Here is a 21,885-nt window from a genome sequence, read left to right as displayed (position 1 = left end):
AATATAACCAATTAGGATTAATTTTTAAATGACTATATTTATTAATTGTACTTATGATTAAACTGCAAGACAAACAAAATATCTGTACAGAATTGTTCAGATAAAATGTGATAGTTGTTCCATAGTTTTCTTAATGAATATTTGCTAAAATGATTGGGCTAAGTAATTTCCCTTTATCCCCAGGGAATGATTACACATGCTGTCTATTTTATGGAACATATACCTCTCTTGCGAGTGTGTTAAGAAAGCTACTTAGCTGACAGTCCTAATGTCCACCATTTGTGTATATTGGCTAGAAGCCCAGTGCTTTCTTAATTGGTCATAAATTAAATTGTATACAGGAAGGGTTTTTTAAAAGCATTATTCAGTTGCAGTTTAATAATATATAATATCTTATAAATGTATTACTCGAAGTCATTAATCAACTTTTTAAAATGAAAGTTAAACATCTCCCTGCAAAATGATCAAAGTCACTGGTTAAGAACTATTAGCATCAACTGAAAATATTCAGTATTGTATGAGAAGAAAACAATATACTTACTCTCGGTCTATGACAAGACAAGTTACTGCTTCAGCAGCAATGACATTGGCTGTTCTGACATCCTCCCTGAAAGAAAAACAAATCTCTTAAGTCAGATATAACTTTCTGTTAACAATCTTTATACTTTAGAGTCATTATTAAGGTGTCTCATGGAAGAGATTTGTATGTTACACAGTTTTACATTTAATCGATCACTGAAACGTGTCCATAATTCACACAAGTTTTAAGCAAGTTCAAGTTAAAAAATAATAATTCATACAAGTGAAATAACAAATATAATCTCCCTTTGTAGATAACATCAGATATTCAGTTAGGTATGTGCCATGTTTTTCACTTTCCTAGTGAGTGGTTTGTTCTTTACTACATACTATTTATATAAATCAATAACAATCACAGTTGTCAGAAAATTAGACATTCACATAGATTTTTTTAAAATACATATATTCAGAGCTATGAGTCATGTCTTCCCCCAATAAACTAAATTTCATCTGCTCCTTATTTCATCTTATAGTATCTCATTACAGAAATATAACTAAATCATTCTCAATAAGTAATTAATTTTAGAGCTAAGTTGTCACAGTTTAGTGCGTAGTGTGGAAGGTAGGGAGAGAAAGGTTCCCAAAGCTTCAGTCTCTTGAGTGTACTGTACATAGGCTAGGGGCAAACACAAGCCAGGCCCTTGAGTGAGTCCAGGGATTATTTCTTTAGCGCACCCTGGATGCACCCACTGCCATCCACACAATGCTGCTCCTTGGGATGGGTGCAAAATACAGCAGGCTACATCACATCCAAGGCATGGTTCAAGATGAACTCTCCATTCTGCACATTAGGGAGCTTGGGAACGGACGGTGCCTTGTGGGAGGCTCAATCAGTTTGGGATTTTCAAAAGCCCTCAGCACTGGCCTGACTCTGGTCCCATTGGTATTAATGGGAGTTTTACTATAGATGTTAGTGGAAGCAGTTAGGCCATTCCTGAGCATTTCTGAAAATCTCACTCTCATTTTTAAATCCTTCTTCAGAAACTAAAATGTGGCATTTCAAACCATACATTCACCTAGAAATACATTCAGTTTACTTTCTGAATCTTCATTACTGAACCCTTTGTATCTCCTGCTGTATATCATACTGCAATACATGGCTACAGATCATAACATTTGATTTCAGTCAAACAAGTCCATGACTTGAGTTAAGTCCTTAGCCGTTCACTAGTCCTGACTAAAGCTTAGAATAAATATCACCCTGGATGCAATGGCTTTCTTCATAAAAAGAGAGTTTAAATGTATTGAAATTTACAAATTATAAAGTGGTAAAAATAAAGATGGTTATAGTTTCAATTTACCGTGATTAACTAAGTCATTTTTACAGATGAAAATTAATTGGCAGTTGAGCTGGACACTCTCCATTACTGTGCACCCTGGCTAGTCTTTCTAACCTATGTAAAGTGGGTGTAAAAGTCTACAACTGGTACTCAGAGTCTTTTTTTTTTAAGCACACTCTTCACATATGCATAAATGATGACAAAGTAGTGATGAATCAGGCCAGAACATGATATTTATAAGTTTGGAAAAACTCAGTGTATTGAGCAAGGAGATACATTTCTTGTCAATTAAAAAAAACAACACACACACATGAAATATATTTACATGGTGAGTTCATATTGTAGCAGTAGCAATGAAATTTATGCTGGTCTCTTTGTAGTACTGTTATGAGATACAACTAGGAAAGCAAAACAATATTAACATTAGTTTATGAGGACCTAATTATGAAGCTGATTTTATATTAAATTTAAAAGCCAAACAATTAAAAGTCATGTAATTGGAGACTCTTGTATCACCACCATACTATGAAGCTACAACATTAGATGGGGAAATTACTTTAGTGCAAGTCTCCAGGCCATGTAACAATGCCATATTGATGTGATGGAGTAGGGACTGTCTGTGTGGGGAGTGGGAGAGCAGGGGAGAACTTTAGGGGATGGACGATGCCAGGGCCTGTAACCTGAGCTAGGTAAGGGAGGGGAAAGGTCAACACCTTTGCCCGGGAAGGGGTCAAAGGAAGGGAGTGGCAGGAGGGAAGCAGTTGGAGTTTGGGCTTGGGGCTGTGTGGGCGGAATTCAGGGTATCCTAGCTAGGATCCAAGCACCCTGAAAGCCCAGTCAGGACCCCTCCACCGAGTCCTTCTGGGCTTTCAGGGTGCTTGGATCCTAGCTAGGATACCCTGAATTCCGCCCACACAGCCCCAAGCCCAAACTCCAACTGCTTCCCTCCTGCCACTCCCTTCCTTTGACCCCTTCCCGGGCAAAGGTGTTGACCTTTCCCCTCCCTTACCTAGCTCAGGTTACAGGCCCTGGCATCGTCCATCCCCTAAAGTTCTCCCCTGCTCTCCCACTCCCCACACAGACAGTCCCTACTCCATCACATCCATAACATTTTCATTATATGGCACTTCATGATGGAATAACTATTACTCTGAATCTATGGAGACACTGCTCAGCCAAAGGGGATGCTGCAGAAGAAAAGCAGGTGCTTCCTTCCTGCAGAAACTGATAAAACTGCCTCCACAACACTTAGCTTCTGCTGATGAAAAGCCATTATTAGGTAAAAAGAAACGAAATCCATTCAGTTGTTTATATGCTACTATGACAATGCTTTAAAAAAAAGAGGAAATCATGCTTTTACTATCATGTTAAAAACCTTACGGTTCTGACCAGCCCATAACAGGAAGGAAATTATTGTTGCTGTAGTACCACTAGCTGCATAATGTTATGTTTCCTTACTGCTGCACATACATCCTTTTATTGCTGACTCTGTTAGCTTATATGCCATACAGTATGTGCTACCTTGAGCGAACAGATTTATTGGAACTGAACAGAGACAGGAAGCTCAGTATTTCCTTGCTTTTTCAGCATTTTGTAAGAACCTCTGCATTACTATACTGTAAGTTTTGTGCTTAATCATTTTTAAAAGGATATCATATACTTGGCCAACTGCCACATTACAGAGTATATTTAACCGGTGTTCGGCAATCCCATTCTAGTTAAGATTAAATACCTATTCAAACTTTCAAAAGCAGAAGAAAGACTGTATTTGTATTCTTAGTAGTACAGAAACATTAGTACAAGTACAGTATAATATGCATATCGACTTTAAAATACAGTACATATATTGTTCTACAACATATGTACACATTAATCCCCATTCTCTTACTATTATACTAGTCAATGTTAAGGTTATAAAAATTTCATTCACATCTACAAACATGCAACTGATTATTAACAAAACTTTAGACATGTTAAAATAAAATAAGTTTTCACTCAAAGGTTTTTAAAAATGTGCCTTTTAAAGATAGCCACTAGCTACAGTGTAGAACAAGCAAACAATCCAACATGAAATGATTTTTAAGTATTGTTTTGTGAACACTGACTCTGATATTTTCTCAACTTCATCACTGGACTCTTCCTCACTACTTCCCGAGAAACAGCACTCTTCATCGGAAGAGTCACTTTTACTGTCTGAATAATCCATAGCTAGTGTTTGCATCCACCATTTGCCTTTATGAAAACTGCTGTTTCTTTCTGCCCAGCTCCTGCATCTTGTCCTCTGGAGTAGCTCTGGAACTTAAAACTTCTAGGCTTGGAAAAGGTCACAGCTGCTGTGGGGATATCTACTGTGTATCACTGGGAACTGAAAGCAGAGTATATTGCTGAGCCACAAAGAAGCATATAGTTAACGCAAGAAGGCAGTATTCTCATCACTGGTACTCTCTCTTACAGCTCTGGTGCAATGTGCCTGCTGTCAACAGACATAGTAGCAAATCCTTTCTGCCAGCACTTACTTAAGCGGACACCTGTTAACTTGCACATAGGGACAAACTAATCTGAATGCCAAAACCTTTTATTACTTTTCTGAATCAAGGTCTTCAGTTTCGTACAATGCCACAAACGTATGTCTCTAGCCACAGGGTCAGCAGGATTCTTCTCCAGATTAAGATATTTGATAAAATGAACAGAAAATTCTAAAAGGAAATATAAGATCTAAGTTTACTAGAGCTTTTAAAAGTGCATTGTATCACTATAAATCAGGGTACTACTACTGAAATACATGTTAAGGGTCATTTTAGAGGAGAATACGTGTACAATACAGGTAGAATTCACCTTTTAGAGCTGGGTGATTAATTCATTATGTATAGGTCAGTAAATGTCATCATTTTTCTGCTGACAAATTGCCTACAAACAATTTTTAAACATAGTTGTGAATAGTTTCTGTGACTAATTCTTGGTCTTCCAATGAACTGCTCATGAATATAGTGAAATATTTCATATCTGAAATCTGCAGTTTTGATTGGAGACATAGATTACATGGTACATTTCTGTTCCCTGATTATATTTACTTAGGGCTTGTCTACACTGCTCTGTAGTTTGGACTAGAAGGGTGTGAATAGTAGCATGCACCGAACTGCAGTGTGTAATTCCCCAGTGTAGATGCTGAAGGTATGAACAAAAAGGTTCTTAGTCCTCATTAATGTAACCCTGTTTGAATAGGATTACATTAGTGTAAATTAGGAACCTTTTAGCTTGTGCCAGCAGTATCCACACTGGGGAATTACAGTGTAGTACTTTGGTGCACACTGCTATTCCCACCCCTGTACGCTGAGCAGGAAGATAGTGTAGACACAGCCTTACAGCTATGCCGCTGTAAGGTCTGCCATGTAGGCGCTCTTTGTTGGCAGGAGACAGCTCTCCTGTTGGCAGAATTAAAACCCCCACAACAAGTGGTGTTTGCTATGTTGGCAGGAGAGCAGGTGTCCACACCAGCACTTTGTCTGTGAAATTTATGTTGGTGAGAGTTATGTTTTTTCACACCCCTGACTGACAAAAGTGCTAGTGTAGACAAAGCCTTAAATTGTAAATTTTGGGGGACAGAGACTGTCTCTTTGTCTGTGTTTGTATAGTGCCTAGCACAAAGGGGTCCTGATCCATGACTGGGCACTTAGGTGCTACCATAATACAAAATTATCAAATGAATGTAATCCTTAAAATAAATTGTACTGAAATAGACTATTTATTCAGTGAATAATTGGCTTAAAATTTTCTGTTGTGTTACCAGTAAACTCAGTTCTAGAATATTTGTGGAAAGTGAACACAAAAAATGGTGCAAACACAATTAAGCAATTCATTTAAAAATGTGAATAGTTTTTAAAACATTTTGCGGTATTTGCCAGCACTAACAATGATCAGAGAATATAAAACTCTCTCTCATTACAGAGAAAGTGGAAAGTGGTACATGGAACATAAAAAGAGTGTGTCTTCAATAGATTGTCACACTAAGGACTTGTCTACACTGGCGATTTACAGCACTGCAACTTTCTCACTCAGGGGTGTGAAAAAACACCCGCCTGAGCGTATGTCTTCACTGCAGAGTTAACTTGTGTTATCCATACTCCTCTTGATTAGCCCAGCTTGAGTGAGAGAGCAGCCACACTGTGAAACAACACCAGAGCTACAAAAAGTGATGTGATTAGCAGCACAGTGACTGGATGAGCAGCTAATGAATTGAGCTAACTTGAGGTGTAGCCTGCAGCTCTATCCTCACTGCATTACTATCTCGAATGTCAGAAAGACTCAGGCTGCAACCCATACTCCATAACAGGCCAACTATGTTGAGTTTAAAGCACAACTTAACTGGTGATAGAGATTTTTGTATGTGGATGAGAGATGGGTTAAGGGCAACACTTGAGTTAAGGGCAACACTTCACTAATACTGCAGTGAAGACAAGTCCTGTAAAAAGTTACCTACTAATTAGAGCTGGGCAGGAAATGTTTTTTCTCCCATCCTGCAAGAGCTTGAGATTTTTTTTCTTGTCTTAAATTGGGACACATAGTAGAAATCTTGAACATTTTTGTTCATCAATAATTTTTTTTTCTAATTTCTATTTGCTTTGACTTTTCTCAAATTACTCATTCTACAAATTCCAAATCAGGTATATTAAGATTTTGACAAGAACTAGTGCACAGGACCAGTGATGAAATAAAGAAAGGTATATTTGGGAAGTTATACATTAGCATTTTAGGAACATCAGAATGTTGTTCTTCCTGCAAAAGACTAAGAAGTTTTCCTATGACTGGTGAATACTGAAGCTTTATTTCCTTCTTTTTTATTTAAAAACTTAAGGGTAAAATTTTCAAAATCACCTAGGTGAGTTGGAGTCTAAGTTCCATTTTCAAAAGTGACATAGGTGCTTGAAAATTGTGACCTGGACCTTCTATGTAGCAAGAAAAGACAAACCAACCATGTCAGGTAGTATCTTCCTCCAGGAACAGTTCTGCTATGGAAAGGGTATCAGAGTCTGACCCTGAAATGGGTTGTCATCATAATTTTTCTGAAAATGAAAGTGGAAAAATCACAAGTTGGGCTCCTGCCACTAGCTACCAGAGTTCCAGAAATCAATTAACTGTTCCTGGCACCTTCTCTTTTTGCCATCCCAAACAAAGGGGGCAGGGATCAGTGGAATTTTCATTCTCCATATGCTCTCCAGTTTCCTTTGGTTTTTGCTCTTAGCTTCAGTGTCTGTGCTAGAAGTGCCATCAGAAGAAAGTGTCATTGGCCTTCCCCAGTACAAATACCAATATAGATTGCTACATCTTTTTTGTGGAAATGAAGCCCAACTATGAATGATATTGTTGGGTCTAAACTTTTGGTGAACTTTGGAGCCAAAACACACCCAGACTGGCCGTCTCTGCATAATCCTTTCTGAACCCTTTATCGAACAAAGCACTGACCTGCAAACTACTCATGACACCCCCTTTATCAAGTAGCCATTAGCCTTTATCTCTATGCATTTACTTGTTAAACTTGCTTTTCCTGTAAAATCTTGATTGATTATGCATGACCATTATCTTTTATTAATCACTTTGTTTACTTCTGTGTATAAATATTGATGCTCACCCCTAATAAAGGGGCCACACTTATTCTAAAGCTTTTGGGGTAGTGTGAGCCCGTTGATCAACGCATTGGTGTCTGGTCTCTGACAGAATTATGTGCCCAAATTCCAACTCCGCACGAACTTGGGTGTTGGAGAGGTGAGTGAGGACTTGCTTTATTACCTAACAATTTGGGGGCTCGTCCGGGATACCTTCTGGTGCGGTACCTCTGTCCAGTGGTCAGACCACTCATATATGAATTGGCAAGGCGCCACAGGAGATTTCTCCTAGCCAATTCAATATTGAGGGGTCGTGTATTGGACAGCAGGGTAAACGCCAGTTGGAGGGCTCCTGTCAGACACCATGGGTCAAGGGACTAGCGTGCCTCTTGAGAGTCCGTTGGGGATTGTAAATAAGTTATGGAACGAAGGGAAACTCCCAGTACAGACAGGAATGTCTAGGAAGAAATTGTACACACTATGTGTAAGGAATTGGACTGGGTATACCGTGGTATTGGCCAACCCGGAGATGAGGTGGCCTTCGTATGGCTCTTTCGAACAGGCTGCCTTAAGAGGAGTAAAGAGCCAGATCGAAAAAGACCATCCGGGACAGTTATGTTACTGGTTTTGTTGGGACACAGCAGCAGAGCTGTGGAAATCTTTAAAAATTATGGCAGTCAGGTACTCTCCCGAGAGTGAACCCCCTCCAGGTTATTTCGATGAAGGGTGTAGACCACGGCGTGTTTTGACTCGTCAGCTGGTCCCCTCTGCACCTGCCCCTATTCCTCCGCAGGGGGACTCTCTCCTTGTAGCAGAGGGGAATCTGCAGGATACCAAATTGGAATTTCTGCAGAAGGATGAGGAGGAAATGGAGGGGCAAACCTCGGGAGGAGTAGTTACTAGGCTTATGTCCAAGCAGGTATGGCAGGGTGCATGCCCCCCCCGAGGAAAGTATAGTTAGAGAGATGCCTTTACAGGTGCACGATCAACCTTATATGGGCAATGATGGACGGTTGCAACATGCTAGTATTGTGGAATATAAAGGATGGCTAGAATGGGACTTGAAAGAGTGGGGACAGTTGTCAGGGTCTTTTGGGGAAAATCCCCGAAAGATCATAGAACTTCTAGAAAGATTGTTTTTAAGTTATAATCCTACTTATACGGATGTGGATCAGTTGTTAAGTAGAGTTTTGACCGGAGAGGAACGTAGTAGATTGTGGATGGCAGAAAGGACATGGGGAGATAGCAATGCAGTTAATCTTACTTAGATGGATAGGCGGGATCTGGCCGCTGGCTGGAATCCCCTAGACTGGACTCAGCCAAGGCTGACTCAGCTGCGAGCAGATAGAGAGCGATTGTTAGAGAGACTCAAGGAAATGGCTCGCCGCTCGCCTAATCAGGCTAAGTTCATGCAGATTCGGCAGGAATCTGATGAGCCGCCCAGAAAGTTCTGGTCGAGGCTATTGGAGGGGGCCCGAATGTTCACTCAGATGGATCCTGAGAGAGAAGCAGACCACCCTACTCTTATTTCATTTTTTGTGAATCAGTCGGTGCCCCCTGTAAGGGATTACTTCTTAAAGTTTCGCCCTGGTTGGGGAGGTGAGTCAGTCACTTCAGTGTTGGACGTAGCTGATTTTGCCTGGGAGAAAGAAAGGGAAAGTAGTAAAAAGAAAGAGAAAAAGGAAGAATATAAGCTGATGGCTTTAGCTTTTCACGGCGGTGTTCGAGGCAAAGGCCGTGGCCGTGGCAGGGGATTCCAGGGTGCTCGGGGAAAGGGGTCCTGGCGACCCCAGCCATCAGGAAATTGTTTTCAGTGCGGACAGCCTGGTCACTTTAAACGTGAATGCCCCTGGGGACGCCCAGAGGGTCTGGTTGCATCAGCAGATGCTTACACAAGTGAGGAATACACCCCTGCACCACCAGCTCAGCCCATTCCCCAGGCCTGGATCAACTACGGGAAACAGCAGCAGCCGCAGCAAACTCAGCCTCCTCAATGACGGTACCCCGGGGGCGAAGGCAAACAATGTGATGGTCTTATTTCCTTAATGTCTTTAGCTGGCTCCTTTCTCACTTTCTCCCCTCCCAGCAAAGAGCCTCGTTTAACCCTTTCAGTCCAGGGACTGCCTGTCTCTTTCCTCATTGATACTGGGGCTACTTTCTCTCTTTTAAATCATGCCCCCTCTCCCTGGCTATCCTCTGAGGTTAAAACTGCGACTGGGGTGGAGGGCAACCCACAGTCTCTGGAACTCACTTTGCCTTTGAATGTTGTTTATGCTGATAAATGTTTTCCTCACCGTTTTCTTTTTTCCCCAGCTTGTCCGATCCCTTTGATGGGCCGGGATTTACTCTGTAAGCTTGAGGCTACTTTAACCTGCACTCCTGAAGGGGTAGGATTATTGATGACAGTGTTAGGAGATTCGGCCCCTACTCAGGGTAATTGGGAAACACCCCCCTCTCTCTCCCCTGACCTCACTGACTTGCCTTCAACCCTCTGGGGAATTTCTGACACTGATGTTGGCCTGCTCCTTTCGGCAGAACCCATAAGGATTCAGGTGAAGCCTTCCTTAACCCCCCCGTCAGTCCCTCAATACCCCCTGTCGCTGGGAGCCCGGGAGGGCATCCGCCCCATTATCGAGGGATTCATTGCACAAAAGCTAGTCCGCCCTCAGCGCACTCCCTGTAACACCCCTATACTGCCTGTCAAAAAGCCTCCTAAAAAGAACGGAGACCCTGTTCGTTGGCGCTTTGTACAGGATCTACGAGTTGTTAATCAGTATGTGGTCCCTCTTCATGCAGTAGTTCCTGACCCAGCTACTATCATCAGCCAAATCCCCTGGGATGCTGAGTGGTTCACTGTTATTGACTTAAAATCAGCTTTTTTCAGCATTCCTGTGCACCCAGACTCTCAGTATCTCTTTGGTTTCACCTGGGAGGGACAAAGTTATGTCTGGCAACGACTTCCTCAAGGCTACAGAGACAGCCCCATGATTTTCAGCCAGTGCCTCCGCCACGACTTGGAAGGTTTCACCAGTCCGCAGGGATCCACATTGGTCCTATACGTAGATGACATCCTATTAGGTAATCGCAAAGAAGCTGCCCTCCGCATCGATGGTAAGGCACTTTTATTATACCTACACACCAGAGGCCACAAGGTAGACCCTAAAAAGATTCAGTGGGTCTCACAGAAGGTCCGATATCTGGGCTTCCTGTTAACCCCAGAGGGAAGACAGATGGACCCAGCCCGCATAAAGACTATTCAAAACTGCCCTCTACCGAACACCAAGAAACAACTTCGAGGTTTCTTAGGATTAATTGGCTTCTGTCGCCCCTGGTTGCCATCCTGCGGGGAGTTAAGCAAACCGCTCCACCGACTCACTGCTAACCTTGCTCCTGACCCTTTGCAGTGGTCCCCGGACACTATTAAAGCCTTTCAGTTACTCAAGGACAGTGTGGCCTCCTCCATGTCTCTCCGCCCCCCCAATTACAGCAAACCCTTTCACCTTTTTGTCCACGAGAGGGGCGGAATTGCTAGTGGTGTCCTTACCCAGCTGAGCGGGCCCCACCATTTCCCGCTTGCTTTTTACTCTCAGCAAATCGACCCTGTCGCTCAGGGAACCCCATCCTGCACCCGGACTCTGGCAGCAGCTGCCCTGCTGATCACAAAGGCAAAGAGCCTAACCCTGGGTCATTTTACCACGGTTTGGACCTCTCATGCCTTGTCAGCCCTTCTGCGTAGGGGCACAACCCAAGTCTTTTCGGCCCATCGTCAGCAACAGCTAGAGGCCGAACTCTTAGAAGACACTAACCTAATTTTTGAAAGGTGTGGACCCCTTAATCCAGCTACCTTGCTTCCTGACCTGCCAGTCCTCCAGGATCAGCACGACTGTGTGGAAGTAGTTTCCAGCATCTTACAGATAAGGGACAACCTGTTTGACGTGCCACTGGACAATTCCGATTGCATCCTCTTCTCGGACGGAAGCTCCTTCTATGTTGATGGCAAGCGTTTCACTGGTTATGCTGTCACCTCTGAATGGGACATTCAAGAGGCCGCCTCACTGCCAGGCAACTGGGGAGCCCAAGCCGCTGAACTCTATGCCCTGGCCCGAGCTTGCCAGTTGGCCGCTGGTAAGACCGTTACCATTTTTACTGATAGCAAATATGCTTTTGGAGTTGTGCATTGTCATATCCACCTCTGGAAGTTTCGAGGTTTCCAGACAGCTGCCGGTAAACCCATTCAGCACCTCCCCCTCATCCACAAGCTTTTGGACGCCCTCCAAAAACCCTCTGTCCTGGCTGTAGTTCACTGCCGGGCCCATACTAAAGATAGTAGCCCCGTTACCCGTGGGAATGCCTTGGCTGACGCCTCCGCCAAGAAGGCTGCCACCTTACCTTTAGCCATGCCCACATTGGCTATTGCAACCTCCTCCTTTACTCCACCGCACCCCGTACCAGTACCCGCTGCTGAACTACAATCGTGGGAGAGCCTCGGGGCCACTCTGGTCAAAGGGACCTGGCTTATGCCAGATGGCCGAGCCTGCCTCCCTCGCTCCACATACCTCGTGGCAGTTCGCTGGCACCATGATAAAGGGGGTCACTACGGCACGCACGCCCTCGTGGACACTATCGCTCGCTTTTGGTATGCTCCAGGCATTCAACCCTATTGCCTATCAATAGTGAAAGCATGCAGCACATGTCAGCGTAATGGACCTGCTCCGCCTCTTAACAAAATTAAGGGTGGAAGACCTCCGCCTGCTGCTCCATTTCAACATCTTCAAATTGACTTTGCAGATATGCCAAAGGCTTTTGGGAAAAAGCACCTCCTTGTTTTGGTTTGCCCTCTGACTTCCTGGGTCGAAGCTTTTCCTACTGCTAATTGTACTGCTGCCACAGTGGCGAAAATTCTCCTTAGAGATATTGTACCCCGTTTTGGCATCCCTCTTGTGCTCGACTCAGATCGCGGACCTCACTTTACTGGTCATGTCCTTGGCCGTTTAGAACAAGGACTGGGCATTTCACACTCCTTTCATACACCCTACCACCCCCAGTCTAGCGGGAAAGTTGAGCGTATGAATAGGGAACTTAAGTTTACATTGGCTAAATACTGTCAGGAAACAGGATTAAAGTGGCCTCAGGTACTTCCCTTGGTCCTGTTTCACCTTCGTACTCGCTCAACCCGCGCATTGGGATTATCCCCCTTTGAACTGCTCTATGGACACCCCCCTTTCAAAGGCGGGGCGCTACCACGTGCTGATGTTTCACTATTGGGAGGGGATCATATGACCGCGTGTCAGTTTCTCTCCCTACAGGCTCGCCTCCGTACCCTTTGGAAAGCCTCGCAGTTTTCCCAGACCGTGCCGCTGGAGGAACAAATCCACCCGTTCCAACCAGGGGACTTCGTCTGGGCCAAAAAGTTCCTTCGTGACGACACCCTCCAGCCAAGGTTTACTGGACCCCACCAGGTTCTTTTGACAACCCAGACTGCAGTGTTCCTGGAAGGATGCAAATCTTGGATCCATCACTCCCACGTCAAGCCAGCCGTAGTGGACCACAGTGACGGACCAGCAGCTCTTGTCACCACTGAGGACACTGCCTTCGACCAGTGGACCAGCTTACCTCTCTCAGACATTAGACTTAAATTGACTCGAAAAAAATGAGAGGACCCTTTATTCTGACAACTGTATGTTTTTATGCTTTTTTAGTTTATTTTCTGCTTATGAAGATAATGCTTTTATTAAATATTCCCACGAGGTTAAAACTCATATTTTAGGAAATAGAAGTAATTGCTGGGTATGTACTCAATTTCCAGTAAATGCAGCACAGGGACTCCCCTTCACACCCATTCCCCTAACCACGCTAATATGACTTGGATGCCACCGACTAGAATAAAAGATCCAGTCCAACCCAATCTTATATGGGACAAAACAGAAGTGCCAATTAACAAATATCTCAGGGTAACCAATCAAACAGGATCACTGTGTTTTGTTAAAGAAAAAGGGTCAACTTTTGTGGGAACAAGTAAATGCAACATATATTTTAATGGCACCGCCTTTAGTAAAAATCTTGGCTTCAAGCCTTGCGCATCCCACTTATCCCATATGTGGATCCCTCACCCCGATCCAACCTTTTCAACTTTTTCATGGAGGGGCAGGTTTTCAGAGTCAGTTTTTAAAAAGCCCTGCTCAGATCTCGAGGGTGTCCAACTAATTGTTAAAGGATACACAATTGCCTTCTACAACTGCTCAAGCAGTACTACACTGCCCTTTGAGGACAACACTACCAAATTGTGCCTCTGCAGTTCACACAACGACCCCTCTGCGTTACCAGGGGAACAGTGGTACAACGGGTGGTGGGTTACCTCCTACTTTGAGAAATGGAATACCCAAAACGCATTATATGGAACATACTGGGTGTGCGGGCCCAAGGCTTATTATTTTCTCTCCCCTGATTGGGCAGGGTCATGTTATTTGGCATGGCTAGCACCGCCTTCTCACATCTCCCTCACTCCCCCTCATTTTCCCCATGTTCGTAACATCCGTGAAACTGACAGAGATATTAATCTCCGTGATGGTTTGTCCTGGCAGCGGTGGGCTGGTCACACTAGCTTGAAGGGTGCTATCATCCGTCTACAGGGACTATTAGAATCTTTGACCAATGAAACTGCAACCCTATTTGAGAATCAGGCCGGGGAAATGTCCCAGCTGCGCCAGTTGGCTTTGCAAAACAGAATGGCTTTAGATATGATGTTAGCAGCCCAGGGAGGAACTTGCGCCCTCATAAATAAAGAATGCTGTGTTTTTGTAAATGACACCTACTCTGACACTTTTCAACGTACCAAACACCTAAGGGAAATGGCTAAAAACTACTCCTCTGGCCAGCCACCTTATAATTGGTGGGAAGCCTTATGGAATTGGCTGCCCGGACTTGGGTGGGTTAAAAACCTCTTGGTGGGTGTTGTTGGGGCCATAGTAGTCCTTATAATACTGTGTTGCTGTATTCAGTGTGTCCCCTCCCTCGTAAACTCATGTAAGTCAGTTTATTCTTTTCCCACTTCAGCTAAAAGCCTTACTCTCTTCGAATTGGCCCAGGCTGAAATTGCCAAGCTGCCCTTGAGATCTTGAAATAGGGTGTAGCTTTTTAATTAATAGTTATCTCAAAGCTACAAATGGAGGAATGTTGGGTCTAAACTTTTGGTGAACTTTGGAGCCAAAACACACCCAGACTGGCCGTCTCTGCATAATCCTTTCTGAACCCTTTATCGAACAAAGCACTGACCTGCAAACTACTCATGACACCCCCTTTATCAAGTAGCCATTAGCCTTTATCTCTATGCATTTACTTGTTAAACTTGCTTTTCCTGTAAAATCTTGATTGATTATGCATGACCATTATCTTTTATTAATCACTTTGTTTACTTCTGTGTATAAATATTGATGCTCACCCCTAATAAAGGGGCCACACTTATTCTAAAGCTTTTGGGGTAGTGTGAGCCCGTTGATCAACGCATTGGTGTCTGGTCTCTGACAGAATTATGTGCCCAAATTCCAACTCCGCACGAACTTGGGTGTTGGAGAGGTGAGTGAGGATTTGCTTTATTACCTAACAATATCTCCTGAAGGTATTACTGCCTAAAGGTTGTTGATGATCCTAAAAAGTGAGCCTTCGCTCCCAGGCCCATCCATCTTGCACATTTGGGAAGTAAGGGAAGGAAATAGATCTAATTTACATTAAATACCGTGAATATAATTTATGCCACATTTCCTAAAAACTTTTTTTATTATTTGTTACTGAAATATGGTTAAGCATAGATCTCCAACAGACCTGTAATAAAGGTAATGTAACTATTCTTTTGGAAACCATCTGTGCATAACAAACTACCATGTAATATTAGCAAAATTCAATTCATATCCAACAAAGCACAGCTGCATTAAATCTCGTATTGCAGGCAATTACTGGTCACTAGTGTGTAATTCATAGTCCTCCAGGGACCTGTAGTTTAGGTGCTTCTGAAATACCTCTACTACTACAGTATTTAGAAATGTCTTCTTTTCTAATTCCAAAGAGGTCTTTGTTCCTCTTTTAAATTGCCGCAGGCTTCAAGACCACTTTCCAGATTATCTTGCAAATCAAGAGTACTTGAGTAGCTCCAAGTCAAATTCTTCCCTTGTTTTATGTGTTGCAAGGATTATGCTTCCTGTGATTGTTTACACTTTTAGAAAGATTTCCCCTTATAAACTGGGGAATGTTTCTAAATATTATAGTTTTCTATAGACATAAAATGTTTTTTATTCTTTCCTGAATTAATAAAATTAAACCATGGAAGACCATGTTCTTTCACAATGTTGAAAAGGAAAAGTAATGTAATAATGTCTACTGTAAAGTTACAATGTCTATCGTGTCTTCTCATAAAGTAGTAAGTATATAGCAGTGCTGATGCTGGTAAGAAAACCTTGAGAATACATTCTCACCTTGATGGCAATTTCCGAGGATAACTCCCAGGGTATGTCTACATCTACAATTTTGCAGCGCTGGTTGTTACAGCTGTATTAGTACAGCTGTATAGGGCCAGCGCTGCAGAGTGGCCACACATACAGCAACCAGCGCTGCAAGTGGTGTTAGATGTGGCCACGCTGCAGCGCTGTTGCACACCGCGGGGAAGGAGACCTGCTTGGAGGGGGGGTCGGGGAATGCCAGAGCACACCGTGGGGCTGGATACCTGCTTGGAGGGGGGTCGGGGAATGCCAGAGCACACCGCGGGGCTGGATACCTGCTTGGAGGGGGGGTCGGGGAACGCCAGAGCACACCGCGGGGAAGGAGACCTGCTTGGAGGGGGGGTTGGGGAACGCCAGAGCACACCGCGGGGAAGGAGACCTGCTTGGAGGGGGGGGGTCGGGGAACGCCAGAGCACACCGCGGGGAAGGAGACCTGCTTGGAGGGCAGTGGAGTTTGCTTAATTACCAGAGAGGCTTCCTCAGGTATGCTGGGATACCTGCTTATTCCACGGAGGTCAACAAAAACGCTGGTGAGTGTCTACACTTGATGACCAGTGCTGGTGATCCAGCGCTGGATCCTCTACACCCGAGGCACGACTGGGTGTACGGCCAGCGCTGCAAACAGGGAGTTGCAGCACTGGTAATGCCCTGCAGGTGTGTACACATCCTAAGTTGCAGCGCTGTAACCCCCTCACCAGCGCTGCAACTTTGTAGTGTAGACAAGGCCCCAGTTAGCCTAAATAATAGTATACACCTATATCAGTGTGTAACCAAATATGGAAATAAATGTTCATCTAAAACCAGTGAAATGTGCAACCTGAAAAAGCTTCAGCTGTAATGAAGTATGATTTTTTTAAATCTAAAATACAGAATTAATACAATTGCTGTAGAAGAAATGCCTTCAATGAAATTACAACTTTTTGGAAGAAGAAAGAAATGCAATCCCAGAGACACTTGGTTATGAAACACCATAAATTTGAAGGCACAGTCTGAAATAACATTAGAGGCAGCACTATGTACACTGCTATATAATTAGCTCATACAACAATTCACATCTGCTTTGGAAAAGGAAAACATTTCCTACAGCTCACCATTTCACTTCAGTCTAACAACTAAGTTTTACAGGCATTATTTATAGCTTCCTTTCCTCTACTCATTAAAAATAAGTTTTATGATTCACTATATAGGCTGGAAAAAATGTACCAAGCGCTTACAGTAATTCATAGCTCTATTCCATCTGGTAGCATATAAACAGTATTTACTCTGGATTCCTGTATCAAATATTTAGCTGCATTCACAGTGGATTCCAACTGAAAAGATTTAGCCTCAGGGAGGATATTAAAAGAAAGAGAGATAGCTGTGTGTGCTCCTTCTGACTGTTGTTATTTTAACACTTTTAAAGTTAAAGATTTGGGGTCACATTGAAACAGTTTTTCTAGGAACCCTGTTGGGCCCAGCAAGATAACAGGTATTTCTATCCAAAATTTCTGCTCTTTTCCTTACTCTGCTGGAAGCTTCTAAAATCATGCTGAGATTCCAGACACTTACTGCTAATATCACAGTAAATTTTAATTAAAAAATAGCACTACAAATGATGCTCTGAAATCCTGCCAAGATTGTATGTTAGACCTGTGAATTACCTTTTGTTTAATGACAGTTATGGATATTATTTTATAAAGAATGGATCAAAGGAAACCGCAGGGTGCTTCTGATTCTTTTGTGTTTTGTGAATGATGCAAATTAATTCCAGTCTATTAGAAATGTCTTATTTTAAATATTTTATACAAAAAGCTCTAAAAGAAAAATATTATGACTTTGTATTTATTTTTAATTATTCATATTTATTTGGAAGGCATTGTGGCTTTCTTGACAGAGCCCTGGATTGGGACTTAGGAGGCCTGGGTCTATTCCCAGCTCTGCCACTGGCTTGATGAGCAACCTTGGGCAAGTCACTTCACTGCTTTTGCCTCAATTTCCCCATCTATTTAACAGGGATAATGTTACTTACCTCTTTGGTAAAGCCCTTTGACATCTATGGATGAAAAGCATTATATAAGAGCTAGGTATTGTTATTATCAGTACAATAGATCTGAAATGATAGAGGACTGAATTATGTAATCAAAGCTACGATTTTTTTTTGCAATAGAGGGGTTTTATTTATTGTTGTTGTCTCCATCATTACATATAAAGGGTATTAATACAAACAAGTGTTGGCAGTAATTGTTACAAATTAAACTGATACTAACTTCTACTACCTGCATTCAGTAACGGGATGTATACTCTTCCGAAACTCAGGCTTAAATAAAAACATAAAAAATAAAAACGTGTTGCACTGATTCCCTAAAGTGTTAATCTTGGGCTGTGGTAAAGAGTAAGAGGGAGCAAATTTCAGTGCCAAGATCTTTCCACTGAAAATGCCCTGAAGCCAGGCCCCAGGAGTTCAGCCATGGGGGACAGACAGAAAGACGTGTACAAAATAATGTAACAGTCATAGCAAGGAATAGTGGAAAAGGCAGTCTTTCAGATGCCTAGGATTCAGACTACTCAAGGCTTTACAGATGATAACCAACAGCTTAATTTGTATCTAGTTAGGCCAAGTGCTAATGCAGAGTGCTATGCACTGACTCAGAACATAGATGCTATGTATTTGAAACACTCAACAGGCAGGAACATAGAAAGCAGATTGGGGCCATTTCCCTATTACCAAGGGAATACCAAGACCTCATCCTTACTAGGAGAAAAGGTGTATTTTTAACATAATTTAACTAAACATAGGGAAAAATTCTAGTGAAGACAAAGCAGTTCGTAGTTCTCACATGACTTATCAGGCCAAGCTAAACCCTGGGCTCCCCCAAATTTTTCAATTCAACCTGTTAATATGGATGAAACAACAAACTGCCTGTTTTTCACTAGGCATTTACTTTGTGTTAGTTAATTGAGTTGAGAGCTTACCTTTTTCCAACTGAAGACAAAGCCTAAGAACTAGCTCAACAGCCGTACTTCCTGGGTCTGCTCCGGAAGGCACCACAACTATCACCAATGCCTCTGAACATTGGTAAGGTAAATGCAACCTACGCTCAAATAACATCTGTGAATTAAAAATAAAAATGCTTCTCATTTCCACTTCTCTGGAGTGAAGCTTCACTACCTCTACTCTTTCCCATAGCACACCAACAGCACAGTACCCAAACGTGTCAACACCACTTGTATACCGTGGGAACTTGGTACAACTCCAGGTCTTCACCAACAGCTCACCTTGATTCAATCCCCTTGGAACTTGAGCACTTTTGCCTCTGCGTGCCTACCTATCTCACCACTCCCAATTGGGCCAACATCAATCTTGCATCCTTCCCCAACATAATTTGCAATAGGAAGAAATAAACGGAGGAAATGCCAGCAAAAGCCTGAAAAGATTATCACAAAAAGCTATATCCAAACTCAGTTCAATCAGTAATCATCACAGCCCCATAGGTCTGAGACAGTCATGACGTGAGCCTCATGCTAATCATTACAAGATTAGGAGTCAATAAGCTTGTACAGCCTCCTAATTTTGTATCCTCTCTCTCTCCCCATATCTTCATTTTTTATGACAGTTAGGTGGGGTTTAAACTGAAGATGCTTAGACACAAGCTTTTTTCTAATCTATTCCAGAAATGTATTCCACAGTTTAGGATTCATCACCAAGAATATCTTGCCTCCAACTCCAGAAGATTTTCTTCCTAGGCTATAACAATGCAGTCTCTGGCAGGACACAACTGAGAGTATCAATTCAAGGCTGGGTGTCCTTTATTATTAAGGCACACCAAACCAGTCAAACAGAGAGGACTTTGATTTTACCCCACTGGCTAACCAGAAGTCATATAAGCAATTCCCTCAGATACTCCAATTCCCTTGTATCACTACCACCACCACTCCTTATGGGGATGAATGGTTATGAAAACCAATACCCTAGTAAAAGAAAAAAGGTTCTCCCAATCCCAAAGGATCAAGCCCCAGACTCAAGTCAATATACCAGTCAGATCTTACCCACAAATCATGTTGTTGCCAGTCCTTTAGAATCTAAAATCTAAAGGTTTATTCATAAAAAGAAAGAAATACTAAAATCGGTCAAAGGAATCAATTACAAACAGCAATGGCAACGTTCTTGGTTCAGGCTTGTAGCAGTGATGGAACAAACTGCAGGCTCAAATCAAGTCTCTGGAGTACATCCACAGCTTGGATGGGTCATTCATTTCTTTGTTCAGAGCTTCAGTGTCGCAAAGTTCCTCCAGAGGTAAGAAGTAGGATTGAAGACAAAATGGAGAAGATGCAGCTGCCTTCTATATCCTCTGCCACGTGGAAGGCCACATCTTTGTTCTTATTGTGGAAAATCACAGCAGCAACATGGAGTTTGGAGTCACATGGGCAAGTCACATGTCCATGTATGACTCAGTTCTTTACAAGTAGAGCAGCCATTGCTCACATGCTACCTTGAATATTCCCAGGAAAGCTCCTCATATGTGGACTGGAGTCTCCCTAAGGTCCACTGTCAGTTAAGTGTTTCTTGATTGGGCACTTAATCTGAAGAATTCTTTCTCAAGAAGCTGACCAAATGCTTCACTAATGCTACTTAGAATCAAACACATTGAGATACAAGTACATAGCCAATATTCATAACTTCAAATACAAAAATGATACACACATACAGACAGCATAATCATAACCGGCAAATTACAACCTTTTCATAGACACCTTACTTGACCTCCTTTGTACAAGATTTGGTGCAACTATAGGACCTTCTTTGCAGCAATGATCTATACAGTCACAGTTCATGTCAATAACATCACAGGTATTGATAGATACAGTTGTCTTGGCAGGTTACAAATGGGAAAAAAAAAGTTGCTGATGTAACCTGGTGCCAAACTGTTGAGGATCCTGAAGATTGGGCTTGGGCTTTGATTTGGACCTAGAAGCCAATGGGAAACAGTGTATAAGAGGGAAGGGGTTCTCATGGATTGGTAACTGGTTAAAAGATAGGAAATAAATGGTCAGTTTTCAGAATGGAGAGAGGTAAATAGTGGTGTCCAGCAGGGGTCTGTACTGGGACCAGTCCTATTCAACATATTCATAAATTACCTGGAAAAAGAGGTAAACAGTGAGGTGGCAAAATTTGCAGCTGATACGAAACTATTCAAGAAACGCTACAAAAGGATCCTTCAAAACTGAGTGACTGGGGCAACAAAATGGCAGATGAGATTCAATGTTGATAAATGAAAAGTAATGCATATCGGAAAACATAATCCCAGCTATACATATAAAAATATTATATTGCCTCTATATAAATCCAAGGTAGGCCTACATCTTTAATACAGTGTGCAGATGTGGTCTCCTCATCTCAAATAAATAAATAAATAAATAAATAAATAAATAAAATAAAATAAAATAAAATATTGGCTTTAGAAAAGGTTCAGAAAAGGGCAACAAAAATTATTGGGGGTATGGAACAGCTTCCGTATGAGAAGAGATTAATAAGACTGGGACTTTTCATCTTGGAAAAGAGACGACTAGGGGGGATATGATAGAGGTCTATAAAATTATGACTAGTGTGGAGAAAGTAAATAATGAAGTGATATTTACTCCTTCTTAGAACACTAGAACTAGGGATCACCAAAAGAAATTAATAGACAGCAGGTTTAAAATGAACAAAAGGAAGTATTTTTTTTTCACACAATGCACAGCCAGTCTGTAAAAAGAACAGGAGTGCTTGTGGCACCTTAGAGACTAACAAATTTATTTCAGCGTGAGCTTTCATGAGCTACAGCTCACTTCTTCGGATGCACATCTGTGGAACTCTTTGCCAGAGGATGTTGTGAAGGCCAAGACTATAACAAGGTTAAAAAAAGAACTAGCTAAGTTCATGGAGGATAGGTCCATCAATGGCTATTAGCCAGGATGTTC

The 21,885-nt window shown here is 42.4% G+C and overlaps 1 protein-coding gene across 3 annotated transcripts in view; it reads right to left on the bottom strand.

Moving 5' to 3' along the window:
• PRKG1 (protein kinase cGMP-dependent 1) overlaps nucleotides 1-21,885 on the bottom strand; it is a 925,871-nt gene that overhangs the window by 130,397 nt on the left and 773,589 nt on the right. For 2 of the 3 annotated variants that reach the window (XM_030570100.1, XM_030570099.1), the window contains exon 8: nucleotides 542-607. In XM_030570100.1, coding sequence (XP_030425960.1) covers nucleotides 542-607 — 66 coding nt within the window. Of the gene's footprint in view, nucleotides 1-541; nucleotides 608-3,964; nucleotides 4,134-21,885 lie in introns of those variants that run through there. The other variant, XM_030570101.1, reaches the window with a different exon arrangement.

Source organism: Gopherus evgoodei, chromosome 7 (assembly GCF_007399415.2).
Source record: "Gopherus evgoodei ecotype Sinaloan lineage chromosome 7, rGopEvg1_v1.p, whole genome shotgun sequence".
Lineage (NCBI taxonomy): Eukaryota > Metazoa > Chordata > Testudines > Testudinidae > Gopherus > Gopherus evgoodei.
The sequence above is the reverse complement of the archived record's forward strand: the minus strand, read 5'-3'. Positions and strand labels throughout refer to the sequence as shown.